Source organism: Oratosquilla oratoria, chromosome 11 (genome assembly GCF_046742065.1).
Source record: "Oratosquilla oratoria isolate Oo_2021 chromosome 11, ASM4674206v1, whole genome shotgun sequence".
NCBI lineage: Eukaryota > Metazoa > Arthropoda > Malacostraca > Stomatopoda > Squillidae > Oratosquilla > Oratosquilla oratoria.
In genome coordinates this window covers 29,053,590-29,076,651 of record NC_134787.1, presented here as the reverse complement: position 1 = coordinate 29,076,651, position 23,062 = coordinate 29,053,590, and the positions used below count along the sequence as shown (strand labels likewise).

The 23,062-nt window shown below is 40.4% G+C and overlaps 1 protein-coding gene across 3 annotated transcripts in view; it reads right to left on the bottom strand.

The window, feature by feature from the left end:
- LOC143029698 (E3 ubiquitin-protein ligase TRIM23-like) overlaps positions 1-23,062 on the bottom strand; it is a 144,225-nt gene that overhangs the window by 80,776 nt on the left and 40,387 nt on the right. For all 3 annotated transcript variants that reach the window (XM_076192537.1, XM_076192539.1, XM_076192538.1), the window contains exons 5-7: positions 19,595-19,728; positions 19,303-19,411; positions 12,539-12,786 (exon numbers count right to left, since the gene is read on the bottom strand). In XM_076192537.1, coding sequence (XP_076048652.1) covers positions 12,539-12,786; positions 19,303-19,411; positions 19,595-19,728 — 491 coding nt within the window. The remainder of the gene's footprint in view (positions 1-12,538; positions 12,787-19,302; positions 19,412-19,594; positions 19,729-23,062) is intronic.

Sequence of the window (23,062 nt, the reverse complement as noted above, 5' to 3'; positions counted from 1 at the left end):
TGTACAACAAACCTGATGTGCCTCTATTCGAGACTAATAGAAATAATACAAGAGAGGGATGGATGGGCAGACTGTGCCTTTCTAGACCTACAAAAAGCATTTGATAAGGTACCACACAAGAAACTAATAAGGAAAATAGAATCAATAGGTGACATCAGAGGAAAATTATTGGAATGGATGGAAGATTTCCTGACTGGAAGAAAAATGAGGGTAGTAGAGATAAATACTCGAATTGGGAAGAAATGATAAGTGGTGTCCCACAAGGTTCGGTACTGGCTCCAATCATGTTTGCCATATATATAAATGACATGGTTGAAGGAGTAGAGTGTTATATGAATTTCTTTGCAGATGATGCAAAAACACTAAAGAAAGTAAGAACAAAGGAGGATTGTGAATCATTACAGTTAGACCTGGACAAAATCTGGAAATAAGACTCAAAAGTGGAAAGTGAACTTCAATATCAAGAAGTGTAGTACAATGGAGTTTGGAAAAAGTAAAAACAGAATATCAAGAAATTATATAATTGAAGAAGTCAAAAAAGTGAATTTGGAAAGAGACCTTGGAGTAATAATCAGCAAAGACATGACACTGGACAAACATATCAATAAAATAATTGGAGAAATCTTCAACCTATTAAGGTCAATGAAAGTGGCATTTGACTACTTGGAAGAGGAAATTATTAAAAAAAATATTAGTTACACTATTAAGACCAAAACTGGAGTATGCAGCAACACTATAGTCACCCAGTAATAAAAAGAACAAAGAAATTAGAAAGAATACAACAACAAAGTTGGCACCAATTCTCTCCAAATTAACATACGAACAAAGATTGTCCAAATTGGAACTACCAACTCTGGAACAAAGAAGAGAAACAGGAGATCTGCTGACTATTTATAGAATCATGAAAGGCATGGAAATCCTAGATAGGAATGATTTACTAAAATGGGACAATGGAAAAACAAAAGGACATGAAAAGAAACTCAAAAAAGGATAACTATAAAAGAGATGTGACAACAAATAGCTTCCCACATAGAGTACTGGATACCTGGAATAATTTAGATAAAGAAACAGTGTGTGCAAACACTATTCAAGATTTTAAGAAAAAACTTGATGCTGAAAGATACCAAGACAGGTCATCACAACCATAGCTCCCTTCCCATATAATACAACTAGGTAAATACAATCTCCTCTTAGCATCCATTCCCAAATGTCTATTTCTCATTACTTTTTAATCTCCTAAGGAATTTACTTGCTTCTCTCAACTTACATTCCACCTCCAACTCCACTCTTCCCTTTCCCACCACATTTGCACCCAAGTATCTAAAGCTATCCATTTCCTCCAGTCTCTCTCCCTTAATATCACTTCCAATTTGCTGCCATCTTCTCCCTTTGTACATCTCATCACCTTACTTTTACCAACTTTTATCTTCAACTTTCCACTTCTGCACACCTTCCCAAACTCCTTCACTAACTCCTTTAATCCCTCCTTTGATCCTGCTACAAGCACTGTGTCATCAGCAAACAACAACTGGCTTATCTATTTTTCTTCATTTTCTTTAACAATTTCCAATCCACGGCCCATTACCCTTGCATTTACCTCTCGCACCACCCCATCTATGTATTAATTGAACAGCCAAGGCAACATACATCCTGGTGAAGTCCCACTTTTATCTCATACCACTCACTCTATTTCTAATTCTAACACACACTCAACTACTCTTGTAAAAACTCTTGACTGCTCTTTACAGCTTTCCTCCTATTCTATATATCTGCAATACCTCCCATAATGCCTTCCTGTCTACCCTATCATAAACATTTTCCAAATCTACAAAAAGTAGAAAAAAAAAAAAAATCCTAAAGATTTCTCACATATCTGCCTTACCACAAAAATCTGATCCATGCAACCCCTACTTGTCCTAAACTCACACTGTTTCTCCCCCATTACTCCCTCTGTTCCTCTCCTAATCCTCTCAATCAAAACCCTCCCATCAGCCTTCCCAATTTCACTCAACAAACTGATCCCTCTGAAATTATTACACTCACACTTGTCCCCTTTTCCCATGTAAAGTCGAACCATACAGGCACTCCTCCAGTCCTCCTGCACTCTACTCTCTTTTAGAGAAACACTAAACAACTTCCTCAGCCAGTCTACCATCACTGTACCTCTGTTTTTAAACCACTCCGCATAACACCCATGCAACCCATGTGCCTATCTGCTCTCATCATTTTAATAACTGCTTTTACCTTATCTCTTCTTATTTCTCCTCCATTTTCCTCATTCATCATTGTCATTTTCTTAGCACTACCCACTGCAACTACCTTTCCCTCCCTATCCTCCTTCACATTAACAACTCCCTAAAATACTCTGCCCATCTTCCTCTTACAGCTATCTCTTACATTATCATCTCTCCATCTGCACCTTTTACCTTTTCTTCTCTACTTGATTCACCCCCTCTTCCTCTCTCAATTTCCTTCCAAAACATCTTTTTCTTACTTTAAAAAATTTCTCATACTCTTAACCCATTTCACATCTGCTCTCCTCTATATCTTATACTGCATTATAATAACTCAGACAAAGTGGTCGTAAGTATGAGTAGTCATAAGTCACTTAGGTCATAAGTCAATGATAACCTGTACAGTCAATGTTAGATTTCATGCCAAACCATATTCAAGCTGTACTGAAGGCCTGTGGAGGCCATATCAAACATTAAATATACATAATCTTTGCATTCCTGGTTTTATTTTTCCATTTTCACAATAGCAAATAACCAGTCTTATAACTCCCAGTTTTCTATACATTAGATACCAAACACAGCCTCCTCCACTGCCTCACATCCATTTAACAAAAACAACTCATCATTTTCACAGAGAGATCTCTGAGAATGGCTAATAACTGAAATAAACTATTTTGTAATTGTAGGAGTCCATTGAAACACTAGGAGGAACCTGTATAAATATAACACTCACCTGTTACAATCTACACTTTGAGAACCACCTCCCTACTTTCTTTGCAAGTATTTACCTTTTTATATTTCTATTTTTATATATATGTATGTATATTTCTATCTATATATACTATGAGCCTTTTCTCCTTTACAAGGGAGATAACCAAGTCAAAGTCATGTACCTACTCCACCCATTCCCCTACCCTCCACCACCCTTTCCTTCCTCTCATCTTAGCTCCTCCTGAATGACAGGTTCAGAGAAGTTAAGAAGTCTTTTTATATTTATATTAGTCACATGGATTAGAAGGGTGTCATGCAGTGTCTGAAGAAGGGAGGTATAGTAATAGTGGCCTGGCTAGTGAGGTTGTTTAATTTGTATCTCAAAAAAGATAGAGTGCCTGAGGACTGGAGGAGTGCCTGTATTGTTCCGCTTTATAAGGGAAAAGGGGACAAATATGAGTGTAGTAGTTTCAGAGGGATCAGTTTGTTGAATGTAATTGGGAAGGCTTATGGGAGGGTTTTAATTGAGTGGGTTAGGAGGGTAACATAGGGAGTAATTGGTGTGGGTTCAGGAAAGGCAGGGGATGTGTGGATCAGATTTTTGTATTTACCTAGTTGTATCTTATGGGAAGGGGAGCTATGCTCGTGGTGTCCCACTTTTGTATCTCGCAGTGTCTAGTTTGCTATTAAATTCGTGTATGGATTTTGCCCACACTATTGTTTTGTCCAGTTTGTTCCAGATGTCCACCACTCTGTGTAGAAAACTTTTTTTTTTTCAGATCTCTTCTATAACTATCCTTTTTAATATTTTTTCCATGTCCTCTTTGTTTTTCTTGTCCCAATTTAATAAATCCTCTCTATCAAGGACTTCCATAACTTTCATGATTCTGTAGATGGTCAGTAGGTTGCCTCTCTCTCTTCTTTGTCCCAAAGTTTGTAATTTCAATTTAGCCAGTCTCTCCTTATATGACAGGTTTGAAAGTGCTGGGGCCTTTTTTGTAGTTGCTCTCTGGATTCTTTCAATTTTCTTTATATTCATTTTGGAACTAGGTGACCATAGTGTAGCAGTGTACTCCAGTCTAGGCCTTATTAGTGTGATTAATATTTTTTTAACCATTTCTTTATCTAAATAGATAAAAGCCACTTTCATTGATCTTGGCAAATTATAGGATTCTCTGACAGTTTTGTTTATTTATTTATCAGGGGACAAGTCAGTTTGTGATGATTAATCCCAGATCTTTTTCAGATCCCACTTTCTTTACTTCCTTTTTTCCAATTGTATATTCTCCTGATACTCTTTTTTTAATTTTTCTGAACTGCATATTGCTACATTTCTTAATGTTGAAGTCCACTTCCCACTTCCAACTCCATTTCCAAACCTTGTTTAGGTCCCTCTCTGATGATCCACAATCTTTTGCATTATGTCGCCCTGGCTGTTCAACTTATACATGGATGGGGTGGTGCGAGAGGTAAATGCAAGGGTAGTGGGTCAGGGATTGGAGATGGTAAAAGAAAATGGAGAAAAGTGGGAGGTGAGCCAGCTGTTGTTTGCAGATGCCACTGTGCTTGTGGCAGGATCGGAGGAGGGATTGAGGAAGTTGGTGGCAGAGTTTGGGAGTGTGTGTGATAGAAGAAAGCTGAAGATAAATGTGGGTAAAAGTAAGGTGATGAGATGTTCAAGGGGTGAAAGTGGCAGCAGACTGGAAGTGAGTATTAAGGGAGAGCGACTGGAGGAAGTGGATAGTTTTAGATACTTGGGTGCAAATGTGGCAGGAAAAGGTGGAGTGAAGGTGGAGGTAGAATGAAGATTGAGAGAAGCGAGTAAATGCCTTGGTGGATTGAAGAGTGTATTGAGGAATAGACATTTGGGAATGGATGCTAAGAGGAGACTATATGAAGGAGTGATTGTGCCAACAGAACTGTATGGGGCAGAAACATGGAACATAAGAGAGGAAGAGAGAAGGAGTTTGAATGTGTTTGAGATGAGGTGTCTGAGATGTATGATGGGGGTTACTAGGCTAGACAGAGTGAGAAATGAGGAGGTGAGGAGGAGAACAGGGGTGGAAAGGGGGTTGGGAGATAGGGTTGATGAAAGAGTATTAGGATGGTTTGGATACATGGAAAGAATGAGTGAAGAAAGACTAGTAAAAGAGGTATGGAAGGCAGATGTGGAGGGAGTGAACATGAGGGGACGTCCTAGGATGAGGTGGATGGATGGGGTGAAGGGGGCTTTGGGGAAGAGGGGAATGTCTGTTGAGGAAGGACGGGAGAGGACAGAAGACAGGGGTGAATGGAGAATGGTTGTACTGTATATGGATGATGTGATTGCATGAGGTGGAATGGGCAGGGGGATGGAGGGGTGAGGTAGTATGTGTGAGCAAAATTTGACGCAGCCCGAAGGGATTTCTCCCCATCTTCTCCTTTTATGCAATGGGGGGACGGAGAGGGGGGGTCGCCGATTTAATGAAGCGGCCTTGCTGTGGATGTGCTGTGCCTTGCGACACTGCTTCTGACCCAGGGCAGTGGACAAGGTGCAGGGATGACCCGTCATCCAGGAGGTGCTAAGATGAGAGGGAGGGTGGAGGGGTGTGGAGTGTATTCAGGGATGGAATGGGTGGAAATGATTTTATGCCTTTTCCTTTTTTGCTACCTCCCTTGTAAGGGGGAAAAAGCCTTGAGGAAACCTCCTTCCACTCCACTACACGTTTACCTATCTCTTCACTTACTAGTATAGCCACCCCTTCCCTCCCTCACCCTCTCTTCACTCCTGATAACCTCCCACTTACACTCCCAAACTTACACTCACCCTTCCCTTTCAGCTTAGTTTCACTCAAAGCCAACACATCCATCTTTCTTCTCACAAACATACTACCTATCTCTTCCCTTTTACTCTCATCTGTACCACATCCACACACATTAAAAGACCCAAACCTTAGGGTGCTAGTCGGAAAACTCCTAGACCATCTTATGCCTTTACTTTTTTTAGGAATGTCCCCTGTGGAGCTACAGGGAGAAGGATACCTGGTCCCAATCCCTGTCCCTTTTTTCTCTCCTCTTACGATCCAAGTAGAAATACTTGGTGGCAGTATTCTTTTTCCCCACCACAGGGTAGGTAGGCGAAAAAGGAAATAAATATTCAGAGAAATTGTACAGGACAGTAACAAGGCTTTGGGGGACAGCATAATGGAGGGACAGTCGTAGTATAAAAGTGTCATAATTTCTCTATGAACAGAGTTTCCCTCTATCATAGACAAAATGATGTGTGGCTCTGGTTGGTAGGGGCGCCCCATATGGACCCTAAAGTATCAACTGCATGCTACTTTGCCACAATAACATGCAGCCAATACCCCAGACAGGGGTAATATAAAAGGAAAAGGAGAAGGAGAAGGAGTACGAAAAGAAGCTGAAGGAGGAGTGGGAGGGAGTAAAGGATAGAGCAGAGATGGGTGTGGAGGAGGAATGGGGATGGTTCAAGGAGGGAGTCTTAAAGTGTGCAAGGATGGTGTGTGGAACAAGAAGGACAGGGGGAAATAGAAGAAAGGGTAGTGAATGGTGGGATGAGGAAACAAAGAAGGTTGTAGAAGAGAAGAAGCGAGCATTCACAGATTGGTTACAAAAGAGGACAGGGGAGTTATATGAGACGTACAAAGAAAAGAAAAGAGAAGTAAAGCAAAAGGTAAAGGAGGCAAAGAGGAGAGCAGATGTGAAATGGGGTAGGAGTATGACAGAAAATTTTGAAAGTAATAAAAAGATGTTTTGGAAAGAAATTAAGAGAGGAAGAGGAGGCGAATCAAGTAGGGAAGAAAAGGTAAAAGGTACAGATGGAGAGATGATAATGGAAGAGATGGCAGTGAAGGGAAGATGGGCAGAATATTTTAGGGAGTTGCTGAATGTGAAGGAGGATAGGGAAGGAAAGATAGCTGCAGTGGGAAATGCGAAGAAAATGAGAGTGATGAGTGAGGAGAATGGAGGAGAAATAAGGAAGGATGAGGTGAAGGCAGTTGTAAAGATGATGAAAGTAGGTAAGGCACCTGGTCTGGATGGATGCCATGCAGAATGTCTGAAAAAGGGAGGTTCAGTGATGGTGGACTGGTTGGTGAGGTTATTTAATGTTTGCTGGAGAGAGGGTAGAGTACCGGAGGACTGGAGAAGTGCCTGTATAGTTCCTCTTTACAAGGGAAAAGGGGACAAGTGTGAATGTAGTAATTTCAGAGGGATTAGCCTGTTGAGTGTAGTAGGGAAGGCTTATGGGAGGATCTTAATTGAGAGGATTAGGAGAGGAACAGGAGTAATTGGTGAGGAACAGTGTGGATTTAGGACAGGTAGAGGTTGTGTAGATCAGATCTTTGTGGTAAGACAGATATGTGAGAAAGCTATAGGAAAGGGGAAGGATGTTTTTTGGGCTTTTATGGATCTGGAAAAGGCTTATGATAGGGTAGACAGAAAGGCACTGTGGGAGGTTATGCAGATTTATGGGATAGGAGGAAAGCTTTTGGGAGCTGTCAAGAGTTTTTTGAGAGTAGTAGAGCATGTGTTAGGATTAGAAATGGAGAGAGTGAGTGGTTTGAAGTAAAGGTGGGACTTCGTCAAGGATGCGTTATGTCGCCCTGGCTGTTCAACTTATACATGGATGGGGTGGTGCGAGAGGTGAATGCTAGGGTAGTGAGTCAGGGATTGGAGATGGTTAAAGAAAATGGAGAAAAGTGGGAGGTGAGCCAGCTGTTGTTTGCAGACGACACTGCGCTTGTGGCAGGGTCAGAGGAGGGATTGAGGAAGCTGGTGGCAGAGTTTGGGAGAGTATGTGATAGAAGAAAGCTAAAGATAAATGTGGGTAAAAGTAAGGTGATGAGATGTACAAGGGGTGAAAGTGGCAGTAGACTGGAAGTGAACATTAAGGGAGAGCGACTGGAGGAAGTGGATAGTTTTAGATACTTGGGTGCAAGTGTAGTAGGAAAAGGTGGAGTGAAGGTGGAGGTAGAATGTAGATTGAGAGAAGCGAGTAAATGCCTTGGTGGTTTAAAGAGTGTAATGAGGAATAGACATTTGGGAATGGATGCGAAGAGGAGACTGTATGAAGGAGTGATTGTGCCAACAGCACTGTATGGGGTAGAAACGTGGAACATAAGGGAAGAAGAGAGGAGTTTGAATGTGTTTGAGATGAGGTGTCTGAGAAGTATGGTGGGGGTTACTAGGCTGGATAGAGTGAGAAATGAGGAGGTGAGGAGGAGAACAGGGGTGAAAAAGGATTTGGGAGATAGGGTTGATGAAAGAATATTAGGATGGTTTGGACACATGGAAAGAATGAGTGAAGAAAGACTAGTAAAAGAGGTATGGAAGGCAGATGTGGAGGGAGTGAACATGAGGGGACGTCCTAGGATGAGGTGGATGGATGGGGTGAAGGGGGCTTTGGGGAAGAGGGGAATGTCTGTTGAGGAAGGAAGGGAGAGGACGGAAGACAGAGGTGAGTGGAGAATGGTTGTATATGGATGATGTTGTGACTGCATGAGGAGGAATGGGCGGGGGGGTGGGGGGTGGGGTAGTATGTGTGAGTAAATTTTGACGCAGCCCGAAGGGATTTCTCCCCGTCCTCGCCTTATATGCAAAGGGGGACGGAGAGGGGGAGTCGCCGATTAAATGAAGCGGCCTTGCTGTGGATGTACTGTGTCTTGCGACACTGCTTCTGACCCAGGGCGGTGGGCAGGGTGCAGGGATGACCCGTCATCCAAGAGGTGCTCAGATGAGAGGAAGGGTGGGAGGGGTGTGGAGTGTATTTAGGGATGAAATGGGTGGGAGTGTTTTTATGCCTTCCCCTTTTTGGCTACCTCCCTTGGAAGGGGGAAAAAGCCTTGGTATATGTATGTATGTATAAATGATAACAAATAAAATAAATAAGTAAATGTATAGGTATTTAAATAATAAACAAACAGGTAAATAGTACATAATAAATTGATAGATACATAATAATAAATGAAAATCAAGCAAATAATAATAAACAGACAAATAATATAAAATAAATGACAGGCATTAGAGCATCTTGCTTCGGTGTTTATCTAAATGAATCTTAAAGCTTCGAACTGAACTACATTGCACTGCCTCTACAGTAAGTTTATTCCATTCATTAACTACATGGTCGGCGAAGTTGTTTCTACCCATTTCCAAATTAAATCTATTTCCTGACAGTTTGTGACCATTATTTCTTGTCGAATTCTCATTCAGTGTGAAAATATTGTCCCTTTAGAACAGCCCTGTGCAATCTGCGGCCCAACAAAGGCTTTCATTGCGCCCCTTTCTCCTAAAAATAAATAAGTTAATGCGGCCCTCAGAGAGAGGGTAGCCTTTCATTTACTAATTAATGGTCAGGAAAATGTCTGTGTTTGATCATTCTTATGATAATGATCCCAGTTAACCAATATCAAGTAATTATCTATGTTTGTACATTATAATAATAAGGTATGGTTGCCTTTCATTTGCTCATTTAGAGTAAGGAAAATACATTTGTTTCGGACAATTCTTATTTTTGTGATCCCAATTTAAATAAAATCAGTAACAAACTACTTATCTATCTTTATCAGTATAATCTCACATATGTCTTCGATCGTGGTAAATAACATGAAATAGTAAGGTTATGTGGCCCTCCATACCAACAGAGTAGTGACTAGTGGCCCTTTGGGAAAAAAGGTTGCAAACCCCTGCTTTAGAATCTTAACCTCTTCACACCAGGGCACATCGCACGTCTGGCAGCATTAGCTGACTGATGTGTGATGTGTCATAATAATAGCATTATAAAAAATAAAGTCAGTGCTCAATCGTTCGTTCTCTTTCACCCGTGTATTTTGATAACCATAGAAATTTGATGAAGCCAGTTTAGAGAGAATGGACATTACGTAGGTACGACTACAATAAATATAATCAAGATGGCGACGTCGGCATCATCGAGTACCCACTTGCTCTTCATGCCGCCTACATAGGCGTCACCATATGGAAGTGGTTAAAGACCTGCATCAAGTCACCTCTGAGTCAATTTTTGTATGATTTATTTTTGATATTTGGAATCAGTTTTGTGGCTCACTATTGTACTTTATCCAATCTGTCAATGTCTTTAATGAGATTCAGTGACCATATGGAAACAATATATTCCAAATGTGGATGAAATAACAATTTATATAGCTTGACAATGAGAGATGGACTTTTGAAGTCAAAAGATCATGCAATCAGTCCTAGAATCTTATTTACTTTCTCAGAGGCTGAAATACACTGCTTAGATGATTTGAGATTGTTACTAATAATTATGCCGAGATCCTTTTCACTATCCACATTTGTTAACAAATTTCTAAATACCTTATAATCATACTTACTGCTATTTTTACTTATGTGCATAACCTTGCATTTACTTGTGTTAAATTTCATTAGCCACTTTTCAGACCATTATTGAAGTTTATCTAAATCTTCTTGAATATATAATTGGTTTAAGTAATTATTTACCATTCCCCACAGTTTTGTATCATCAGCAAAGTTGGAGACAATAGATTTTAGTCCATGATCTATATCATTTATATATACTATGAATAGAAGTGGCCCAAGAACGGAACTTTGAGAAACTCCACACGTAACATTTTTCCATCTTGAAGTTTTGCCATTTAGAACAACTCTCTGTTTTCAATCATTCAACCAATTTCTAGTCCAACTTAATAGGCTACCACTTATTTCGTGTGAAGCTAATTTAGTAAGTAGTCTTCCATGGGGGACGGTATCAAAAGCTTTTGCAAAGTCTAAATATTTGAAATCTATACTGTTTCTTTTGTCATAATTCGAGATGATTGTGTTGTAGAATTCGAGTAAGTTAGTCACGCAAGAACGTTTCCGTCTGAATCCATGGTGGCTATCATTTATCAAACAGTTACTTTCTAAATGATGTTTGATTGCATCATTTCCAAGTTTTGTCTCTTTCATCTTTCGCCTCATTGCATTTTCTGTTGAACCGGCATTTTATGTACACCTCTTGTTTCTGTCTTGGTATGTATTTATTCACTCCTTCATTACAGATTTCCATCAAGTGAGAAAGCTTAAAGGAAAAGGTAAGGATGTTTTTTGGGCTTTTAATGGATTTTGAAAAGGCCTATGACAGGGTTGACAGGAAGGCAGTGTGGAAGGTTTTGCAGATATATGGGACTGAGAGAAAGTTGTTAAAGGTAGTCAAGAGTTTTTATGAGAGTAGTAAAGCCTGTGTCAGAATTGGAAATGGAGAAAGCGAGTGGTCTGAGGAAAAGATGGAACTTCATCAGAGGTGTGTCATGTCATCATGGCTGTTCAATTTATACATGGATGGGGTGGTGCAGGAGGTAAAGGTGAGGGTAGTGGGCAAGGGATTGGAGATGGTTAAAGAAAATGGATAAAAGTGGGAGGTGAGCCAGTTGTTGTCTGCTGATGACACTACACTTGTGACTGGGTCAGAGGGGGGATTAAGGAAGTTAGTGACAGAGTTTGGGAAGGTGTGTGATAGGAGAAAGTTGAAGGTAAATGTGGGTAAAAGCAAGGTGATGAGACATACAAGGGGAGAGGATGGCAGTGAGTTGGAAGTAAGTCTTAAAAGAAAGAGGCTAGAAGTTGCTAGCTTTAGGTTTTTGGGGTCACATGTGGCAGGAAAGGGAGGAGTGGGGGTAGAGATAAATTGTAGATTCAGAGAAGCAAGTAATTAATTTTGGGATTAAAAAGTGTCATGAGAAATAGGCATCTGGGAATGAAAGCAGAGATTGTATGAAAGGATGATTATGCCAACAGCTTTGTATGGGGCAGAGACTTGGAATTTAAGAGAGGCAGAGAGGAAAAGCTTGAATACATTTTGAGATGAAATGTCTGAGAAGTATGGTAGGAGTTACTAGGTTGGGTAGAGTGAAAAGAAGGAGGTGAGGAGGAGAGCGGGAGTGGAAAAGATGACAGATAGGGCTGATAAAAGAGTATTGGGATGGTTTGGACACATGGAAAGAATGAGTGAAGAAAGATTAGTAAAAGAGGTGTGGCAGAGGTAGAGGGAGTGAATTTGAGGGGATGACTGAGGACAAGGCAGATGGATGGATGGGGGGCATTGAGAAAGTGGGGAAAGTCTATTGAGGAAGGAAGGGAGTAGGCAGGAGGTAGGGATGAGTGAAGAGTGGATGTGTATAGATGATAATGTTATGCAAGGAAGGGAGGGGCAGGGGATGGGGTGTAGGGGGTGATTTTGTGTGAATAATATTTTGACACAGTTCAAAGGGATTTCTCCCCATCTGCTATTTTTCTCCTTGAGGGAACGGAGAGGGAGGGTCACCGATTAAGTGAAGTTGCCTTGCTGTGGATGTACTGTGTCTTGCTATACTGCTTCTGACCCAGGGCAGTGGTGGGATACCAGGATGACCCATCATACATGAGGAGCTGAGATTAAAGGGAGGAAAGGGTGGTGGAAGGGAGTGGAATGGGTAGCAGCAGGTATGTACCTTTAACTTGGCTACTTCCCTTATAAGGGAGAAAAAGCTCTTGGTAAACTGATAGATTAATTATATCTCCAACCTCCTTAGTCTGTAACTTTCTTAAGATTAAAAAACATGCAATATCTCAACCTGGGACAGTAGAGTGGTGACATCTTCCTGCTGCTGTCTGACAGAACAAAGCCTTTCTCTGATGTGAGCATCCAAAACAGTAAGTGCTTGAGATTCTTGACGAGCAAGGTGGTCCCTCAACTGAGCAAAATATTGACGGACACGACATCTGGCCTCTTCAGCAGTACCTCTGGTTGCTGAGGAATCACTGGTAGGACTCTCAGAACCTCCTTCTTGGGATGTGCCTTCCACTTGTCTAGCTACACTTTCTGCCAAGTATAAGACACAATACATTGTATTTTATCATTAAAAACCAATCCTTTTATCCTTAGAGACAATATCACACTGAAAAGGTGGAGTTATCAAGGTGGTAAAAGTGAGGTTTGAGGAAAGTAGCAGAGAGATGGGATAGAAGCAAATGAGTGATCATCATTATTCTTTGTGGAAACAGTTTCCAATCATAAAAGAATGATGCATGTCTCTGGTCCACAGAGGTGTTATCAACCACTGTGGAATAATGATGCCTGCATAGCTGTCATGAGGTACAAGTGGGTACATGAGGATGCCGGTGTCACCATCTTATATTTTTTTGTAGTTGTACATGAGTTACTCCTGGATTCTGTGAACTGGTTTGATCATGTTTTCTGTGTTTATTATTACTCAGAGTAAAGGAGAACAAGTAATACAGCAGTGACTTTATATTTTATGTGAGTAGTGTGTTGAATCGTACATATGAGGTCTGTAAAAAAAAAAATATGCGGACTTACGTCATAAAGCAAAATGTACTTTATTTAGAAGTTACAGATCTGGGTCCCCTTCAAAGTACTCTCCTCCCCAATGCACGCACTTATCCCAATGGTGTTTCCACTTGTTAAAACAGTTCTGGTATGCTTCTTTTGTAATGTCCTTCAGCTCCTTTGTTGCATTTGCCTTAATCTCGGGAATTGTCTCAAATCTTCTTCCTTTCAAGGGTCTTTTGAGTTTGGAGAACAAGAAAAAATGGCAAGGAGCAACGTCAGGTGAGTAGGGGGAGGGAAAAACAGTGATCAAGTGTTTGGCCTAATACTCACAAGTTCAGAGGGCTGAATGGGCTGAAGCGTTGTTGTGATGGAAAAACCAGTCACCACTCCTCCACATTTCTGGCCTTTTGCAATGGATAGCATCTCTCAGATGGTTCAGAACTTCAGTGTAGTAAGTCTGGTTCACTGTGGAGCCTTCGGGGAGGTACTTGTGATGAACAGCACCCTTTGCATCGAAGAAAACTGTCAGCATCACCTTGACCTTGGATTGATCTTGGTGAGCTTTTTTGGGTCTGGGGGATGTTTCACTCATCCACTGGGACAATTGAATCTTCGTGTCAATGTCAAAACCATAAACCCACAATTCATCACCTGCTATGATCCTGGACAAGAAGTTTTTGTCTTCTTCTGAATGATCAAGCAGTTCCTGACAAACTTGGACGCAATGGGCTTTTTGTTCGTCCGTCATCAGGTGTGGCACAAATTTCACAGCAACGCAGTGAATCTTCAATCTTTTTGTCAAAATCTTGTAACAAGATCCAACTGGTATCCCACACTCTTCAAAAAGCTCCCTGACAGTCAGATGTTAAATTGCCCGCACCAGGGTGTTGATTTTGTTGGCGTGTGGGTTGTCGGTTGATGTGGAAGGACATCCAGGACGCTCATCATCTTCAATGGACTGTTGACCATCTTTAAAATGCTCATACCACTTGAAACGTGCCATACTCTTCATAGCAACATCACTGTAAGCCATGTTAAGCATGGCAAAAGTTTCAGTCACAGATTTTCCATGTTTAACACGAAATTTCACAGCAAGTCATTGCTCCTTCACGTCAATCTGAAATCCGCCAAACAAAAAAAATCGCACTCCACTAAAAACCACATAACTAATACACAAATAAAGATATCTGCAATTGGGAAATGGTGTCATAATCAGCTGATCTGTGCAAACCTAGCGACACCAAGCAGATTCCCCTGGAACCAACTGGAGCTGCGCAACTCAAACAGTCCACGTATTTTTAGAACAGACCTCGTATATCAGCTGATCCTGCAGGTGAGAATTTGATTTGTACTGAAGTGGGTCAAGTTGTTAACATATGTATAGTGCATAAGACTTATGCATTCAATAACTCACATAGAGGACATATGATATGCTAGAGAAATGTGTTGATGCTATTTGGTGACTCCTAACCATAATACAAAATTACAATATCTGATTTATATTCAACACCATGGCATACTTCACAGATTTTGTTTTAGCCTGCTATATGTTTTTATTCAGTTCTGACTCCCCCAACAACACAGAACACATTCATATAATAAATCAAATTCAGAAAAAAATCAATGCATGATAGATCTCTCAATTCTATACTTCATCAAACTACTGCAGACATCAATGCAACAAAAAATCACTTCCAAGACAAACAAGAATCACACTGGCACACCTACATTCAAGTTAGCACTCCATAATGAAATTTCTCAATGGAAGATGTCAAGTCAGTTATTAGGAAATGCTTCACATGTTCTGAAGTACCTCTATTCATCAAGTAGAATGGATCACTAATGAAGGCTACATGCCTATCTGAAAGGCTCTCCATCCATTTTAAGGGATCTGCCAGCTCAATGAAGAAAGAACCACTATAACCTCACTGTGGTGGATGAATACAGCCAGTTTGTATCTGCTTTTCCCACAGAAGACACATTTGCTGAGACCACCACTGAATGCCTATCTTCCCTCTTCTGTGCTTTTAGAATGCCATGGCATGGCATTCACCTCTGCCAAGTATTAGCAATTCCTACATGATCAAGGAGTAGCAAACAGCTACTCATCATCAGCATACAATCCTCGTGGCAATAGACAGGTGGAACACTACAATCGTACTCTATGGTGTACCATCTGTTTCCTGTTGAAGACTGGGAAATCATACTTCTTGATGCACTGTGCTTTAGGTCTCTACTGTATGTGTCAATCAATCTGACATCTTGTGAGCACTTCTTTACATTTTTGAGAAAGGCAGCTTTTGGGCAAGCACTTCCCTCACGGTTGCTACCTCAAAAGTAAGTCATACTGCAAAGAGCCATGACCACATCAAAATGTGAGCCACTTCTAGAATCTGTCATATTGTCATGCCAACTCTCAATATGCTTGAGTATGACACACATATGGAAGAGAAACCACAGTGCTGATCTGGCAGCTCTCCTCTCTAGCAGAGGATGGAATTGACAAATATCTAAATGCACTTGCTGAAGTTGTCACACCATCTATACTTCCACCTACAGAAGCTGTCACATCTGCAGTAGTCATTAATGTGCTATCAGAGGATCATGTACTCTTGGAAACACCTCTGCCAGCAGCAGCATCCCCTGTATTTACCTAGTTGTAATATACGGGAAGGGAGCTATGCTTGTGGTAACCTGTCTTTGTATCTCTCCGCATCAGGTTTTATCTTAAAATCTTGTATAGTGTTTGCACATACTGTTTTGTTGTCTAATTTGTTCCATGTATTTATCGCTCTGTGTGGGAAGCTGTTCCTTTTCAAGTTTTTTCTATAACTGTCCTTTTTCAGTTTTTTTCTGTGTCCTCTTGTTTTACCTTTGTCCCACATTAACAAGTCCTTCCTGCCTAAAACTTCCATTCCTTTCATTATTCTGTAGATAGTTAGCAAATCTCCTCTTTCTCTTCTTTGTTCCAAAGTTGGTAGATTCAATTTGGACAGTCTTTGCTCATATGTTAGTTTGGCAAGAGTCGGTGCTAGTTTGGTTGTCGCTCTTTGTATTCTTTCTAGTTTCTTGATATTCTTTTTGATACTGGGTGTCCAAAGTGATGCTGCGTACTCAAGTTTTGGTCTTATTAGTGTAGTTAGTATTTTCTTTATCATTTCTTCATCCAAATAAGCAAATGCCACTTTGATTGACCTCAATAAATTGTAGGTTTCTCCGAATATTTTATTTATATGCTTATCTGGTTTCATGTCCTTTCCAATCATCACTCCAAAATCTTTTTCCGAGTTTGCTTTTTTTACTTTTTCTTCCCCAATTCTGTAATCTTTTGATATTCTGTTTTTACTCTTTCCAAATTCCATTATACTGCATTTCTATATATTAAACTTTACTTCCCACTTTTGAGTCCAATTCCAGATCATGTCCAGATCTTGTTGCAATGAGTTGCAGTCCTCTTCCGTTTTTACCTTCTTTAGTAATTTTGCATCATCTGCAAAGAAATTCATATAGCACTCCACACCTTCATTCATGTCATTAATGTATACAGCAAACATGATCGGGGCCAGTACTGATCCTTGTGGGACACCGCTTTTTACTTCTTCCCAGTTGGAGAATTTTTCTCTAATTACAACTCTCATTTTCCTCCCAATCAGGAAGTCTTTCATCCATTCCAATAATTTCCTCTGATGCCACCTTTTGACTCTATCTTCTTTATAAGTTTCCTATGTGGTACCTTATCAAATGCCTTTTGCAGGTCCAGAAAAGCACAGTCTGCCCACCCATCTCTCTCTTGTATTATGTCTATCAATCTTGAGTAGAAGCAGATCAAATTTGTTGTACACAATCTCCCTTGTCTGAATCCAAATTGATTTGGATTCAGTATAGATTTTTCTTCCAGGTATAATAAATTTGATCTGCTTCTACTCAAGATTAATAGACATAATACAAGAGAGAGATGGGTGGGCAGACTGTGCTTTTCTGGACCTGCAAAAGGCATTCGATAAGGTACCACATAGGAAACTTATAAAGAAGATAGAGTCAAAAGGTGGCATCAGAGGAAAATTATTGGAATGGATGAAAGACTTCCTGATTGGGAGGAAAATGAGAGTTGTAATTAGAGAAAAATTCTCCAACTGGGAAGAAGTAAAAAGCGGTGTCCCACAAGGATCAGTACTGGCCCCGATCATGTTCGCTGTATGCATTAATGACTTGATGGTGTGGCCAGCAGCATTAGCACAAAGCATTAATGTGCATTGGTCCTTAGCAGCTTTGAACCCTGGCACACTCTTCTCCTCCTTGGCGACAAAGGTCCTGGCAGGCATCTTCTTCCAAAAGAGGCCTGTTTCATCCATATTCCATACCTGCTCAGGCCTGTATCCCTTATCTTCAATAATTTTCTTCAGAGCATCAGGAAATGCAGCTGCCGAAATGTGATCTGCCGAACCTGATTTCCCACACATTTTCAAATTGTGCAAGGAAAACTGCCTCTTGAATCTGTGAAACCATCCTTTACTTGCTAAATATTTAGACTGGGTGGTGACAGGATGGTCTGGTTCTGCACTGGTGCTAGCCTCCACAAACATGCTAGCCTTATCACATGTTACTCTGTCAAACAATGCTTCCTTTTGCATGAATTGCATTGCTATTAATTGGATTGCCTTTTTTTGTTCTGGTCTGTTATCCACACATATAAAACAGATTCCATCTTAGATATAGCACTGCTTCTTACCTGCAACACTTGCTTAGCAGAAGGAGCAGTAGATGCCAGTGCTGTACTATGTTCACCTCATTTTTCTTTATTGAATGCACTGTGATCTGTTTTACATTAAATAGCTTTCCAACAGCAGAACTGTTCATATAACCCAACCTACACTTGTCTAGTAACTTCACCTACTCCAAATTCATCCCTTTCTTTAATCTTTTCGGAGTAGACTCATCATGAGTCTGTGTGGTCAACTATGGCTTGGGAGCCATAGTTCACCACACACACATGTGAACTGGAGGACACACAAACGCACACAAAGTTATAGCAATCACTTCGAGCTGACTGAACTGCTGCCTGGACAAACAAGACAATGACTGAGACAGAGTGGCAGATGGGCAGACTGCCAGGCTGACAGTGGGGATGGATAAGGGAGGGAGGGTAGTGATGTGGTGATAGGCTGCTTTGTCATTTTTTTGCGCGAATTTTGGTGGCAGACTAGCGGACTGGCAGGCTGATGGTAGGGGGATGAGGGAGGGAGGGTAGTGATGCAGTGATAGGCTGCTTTGTTATTTTTTCTAGTGAATTTTGGTAAATATGTTTGTGCTGCTGGAAAATTACGAATGTGCAAGCCTTGCAAAAGTGGAAATCACAAATGTTGAGGGCCTACTGTGTATATTTCCATTTTTGCCTCTGTCCCCTATGGTACAAGGATGAAAGAAGACTGCCACTAAATTTTCCCATTCGCATCATAAAAGGCAGCTAAAACAGAACAGAGTGATGGGACTAGGTATCCTTCTCTCTGTAACCCTATTCCTATCATAAGTCAAGTCACGGAAACCCTCTTATACCTTCTCTTTATTGGAGAAAATGCAGAGAGGGGAATTTTTAGCCCCCTCACTTCATTCCATCTAATTACCTTCTAAGACACCCAAGTCTTAAAAGTATTCTTCTCCCTTTCAACACAGGGGCATAGGAAATAAGGAGAATTGAAAGTGATACATCAAAAGAGGCAGCAGAAAGAAGAGACAGCAATAATAGAAAAGCAGTTCATCATTTCTATAAGAGTATATAATTTCATCTAACACAGATGAATGATGTATGGCCCTGGTCTGTATAAGGGATGCCCCCCAAAAAATTCCTAAACTACTGACTGCACATAACTAAGCAGCCATTACCCTGAGGTGAAAAAAAAATACATATATATATATATATATATATACTGTATAGATGCACCAAGCATTAGGTGTGTGATCACCAAAAAAAAAACAAATTAAAAAAGAAATGGTTTTTCTACTCTTGATCACTAATGTTTTGCATTCAAGAAGAGGATCTTCCACTACCTAATTTGTGGGCCGACTCTGTAAGCTCTTGTGCAGCTCTTTTGATATGCTGGCATGCAGCTGATATGGTTGATCGGATCCTCTCAGCTTCCTGCTCAAGTAACACATGCTGAAAAACATGACAAAGGAATATGCTGAAATATCATCATGTTATGCAAAATTGGAAGGAAAAAAATCAGGGAAAAGGTTGAACAGTTTAAATTCAAAACATTTATTACAGGCACTTTTTCTTGAGTATCAAATAATTCATAAGAACAACTTACGTTTTGCAATTAGTTATCATACCAATTACCTTATGTTTAGTATGTTTGTAATCTTTACATATAAAGCACATTAAAGGAGTAGAGTGGCATTCTTCTTCTAAACAAACAAACTCAACAGGATGTGATGAATGATCAGAACATCTCAGCTTTTCCCGAGGTTTATCTGCAAGAAATATAATTATTCAACCTCCTCAAATTATATGGCCCCTTTTATACATTTTTCTTATTGACATTTTGTGGTCTGAAGGAAGTTCCCTAGTTTTCATAGATCAAAACCAATTCCAGTGGCAACTAAAGGCAACATATGGTGCGATTGCTATTTACCTAAAAGGCCAAGACACCTGTCTCCCAGATACCTCCAACTTTCATCACCCCTTCTCACAACGCAGACAAATGACATTTTTTGGATATCATGGGACTCACATACCCATTGTCAGTACAGGGAAAGTTTTAAGAATAAGGAAAGAGAAGTTTCAAGTATCTATGTGAGGGTTAATTTAGTCTAAGTCATGGTATAAGCATATCTTACTGCACCTTCCATCATGCCACTGACATGGACAAGAAACATTACTGGAGCAAGCACTGAACTGTGTGGAACTCCGCTCATTACTGTTCTCCATGTTGACATTTTATCCTTTACTACTGTCCTCGTGAATCTTCCCTTCAAAAAAATCTTTGATCCATTCTAGTAGTTTACCTCTGTCCTCCAACGTGCTCCTATTTCTACATAAGTCTACTCTGAGGTACTTTATCAAAACCCTTCTTCAGGTTGAGGTATCCACAGTCAACCCAACTCTCTTGCAGCACATCAATCACTCTTGTGTAAAAGCTTAATAGGTTTGACACACATGACCTTCCAGATCTGAAGCCAAACTGAGCATCTATCAGAATATTCATCTCTTCAAGATTTTTGGTCCATCAAACTTTCACAATTCTTTCACATAATTTCACTATTGTGCTGGTCACTGATCTGTCTACATACCAAGGGCTTTTTCCCCCTTACAAGGAAGGTAGACAAGTCAAAAGGCATGTACCCACCCCCACCCACTTCACTCCCATGGGTGGGAATGAAATGGGTGGAAGTGGGTAAATGCCTTTTGACTTGGCTGGTCAGAGATACCAGCCTATAATCCAATGGTGTCTCCTTACTTTCATCTATGGGAGTTGGTACCACATTTGCCCTTTTCCAATTAAGTGGCACTATGCCTTCTTTCAGCAAACATATGATAAGACTGTGAATTTTGTCCACCAGTTGTTCCTTGCATTCTTTAACTATGCAGTTTGAGATCCCGTCAGGTCCTGAAGCTTTTGTCACATCCAATGATCCCAAAGATTGAGTACTTCCATCACTTCTACATTTATATTTTCTAAACTCATATTTTTTGGTCCCCTTACTTTCCTCCAAAAACTTTCTGCTTCAAAGAAAATGACAATTGACTTTAGACTGCGTTCTTGTGTGTACATAAAAGGAACCCACTAAAATGGTACATAGAAGGGAAAAAACCCTGACTCAGTTGCCTAGTATTTTTATGGAAGGGGATTCCCTTTCAAAACAGTGGCTTTCTCCTTCTCCTCTGCCATCCACCAGTGCTAGCAAATATCAACAAACAAGGTAAAATACAGTGTTGTTTTATTTAAGAGTTATATAGAAGGATTACTGAGCCAATATTCAAAAGAGAAGAAAATAGGTGGCAAAGAAGACAAAGTAGAACTAAGAGAGGTAACAGGGCAGAAGATAACAGATGTGTGTAAGAGGCTGATAGAAAAGAGGGTAGAAAGTGGGGTAGAAAACAGGATGTTGCATTTTATAGGTAGGTTGTTTGTAACTGACAGCCTGAGCAAGCTACCTGAGTTCACTTTGTGTAGGTAGGTTGTTTGTAAATAAGAGTCCGAGCAAGCTACCTGATTCCACTTTGTGTAAGTAATAAAATTGCTGGGTTCAGGAGCTTGAATATACATATTTATACATTACTGAAATGACAATCCTTTGTAACCTAAGAATTATGCAGAGACTCAAGATTATTCCAAGTAAATAATATCAGCAAGGCTTGAAACAAAGAATCTGATTAGTGAAAGGGTGGACAAAGAGAAAATTCTAAATGGTTCATTGGACTAAGGAAATGATTACATCACTGCAAAGCTCATGTAGGATCTTGTATGCATGCTCTCGTGGGATTCCTTACAAAAACCTTGGAGAGTGCACTGTGTATTTTTAATTAGACTTAATTAAACTGAACTGAAAAAAAAAAAGATATGGAAAACCTTAAAATTTAATTATCCTACACAGAAAAATTTAATGAAGTGAGAGAAGCTTATCAATGAAGAGAACCAACACTAAGTGGAACAGACAGCCTATCAACTAAAAGAAGTGAGTCACAAAGAATTACAAAGGATTACAAAGGTGGAGCATGTTGAAAGGAGACCTTTTGGTCCACAACTAGGTCAGATGCGGAAAAAAAAAAAAAATACATACATACATACATATACCAAAGGCTTTTTCCCCCTTACATGGGTGGGTAGCCAAAAAGAAAAAGGCATAGAAATCACTACCACCCATTTCATTTCCCATATATTCCACTCCCCTCCACCCTCCTATCTTGGCACCTCCTGGATGACGGGTCATCCCTGCATCCTGTCCACTACCCTGGGTCAGAAGCAGTGTCGCAAGACACACCACATCCACAGCAAGGCCGCCTCATAAATTCGGCAACCCCCCCTCTCCGTCCCCTCATGCATAAAAGGGGAAGACGGGGAGAAATCCCTTCAGGCTGCATCAAATTTTTTTCATACATCCTTCCTCACCCCCCATCCCCCACCCACTCCCCCTCATGCATCACAGCATCATCCATACACAACCCTTCTCCATTCACCCCTATCTTCTGTCCTCTCCTGTCCTTCCTCAACAGACATTCCTCTCTTTTGTAAAGTCCCTTTCACCCCATCCATCCATCTCATCCTAGGACGCCCCCTCATATTCACTCCTTCCACCTCCGCCTTCCACACTTCTTTTACTAATCTTTCTTCACTCATTCTTTCCAATACTCTTTCATCAACCCTATCTCTCAGCTCCCTTTCCACCCCTGTTCTCCTCCTCACCTCCTCATTTCTCACTCTATCTAATCTAGTAACCCCTATCATACTTCTTATGTATTTCATCTCAAACACATTCAAATTCTTTCTCTCTTCCTCTCTCATGTTCCATGTTTCTGCCCCGTACATTGCTGTTGGCACAATCACTCCTTCATATAACCTCCTCTTAGCATCCATTCCCAGATGTCTACAGACGCTCCTCTACTTACGTTCATTCGTTTTATGTTTTTTCGATTTTACGTTTGAACTGACTGTAAAAAAAAAATTGTAAAAAAAAAAAAAAAAAAATGGAGTGAATTTTTTAGTTTAGCGCGCTCTCCGTAGTTCAAACGATACTTGCGCATGACGCTGCGTCCATTGTTTACATTGCACAAACGACAAACTGAACATGCCTTGCCTCCTCCTCC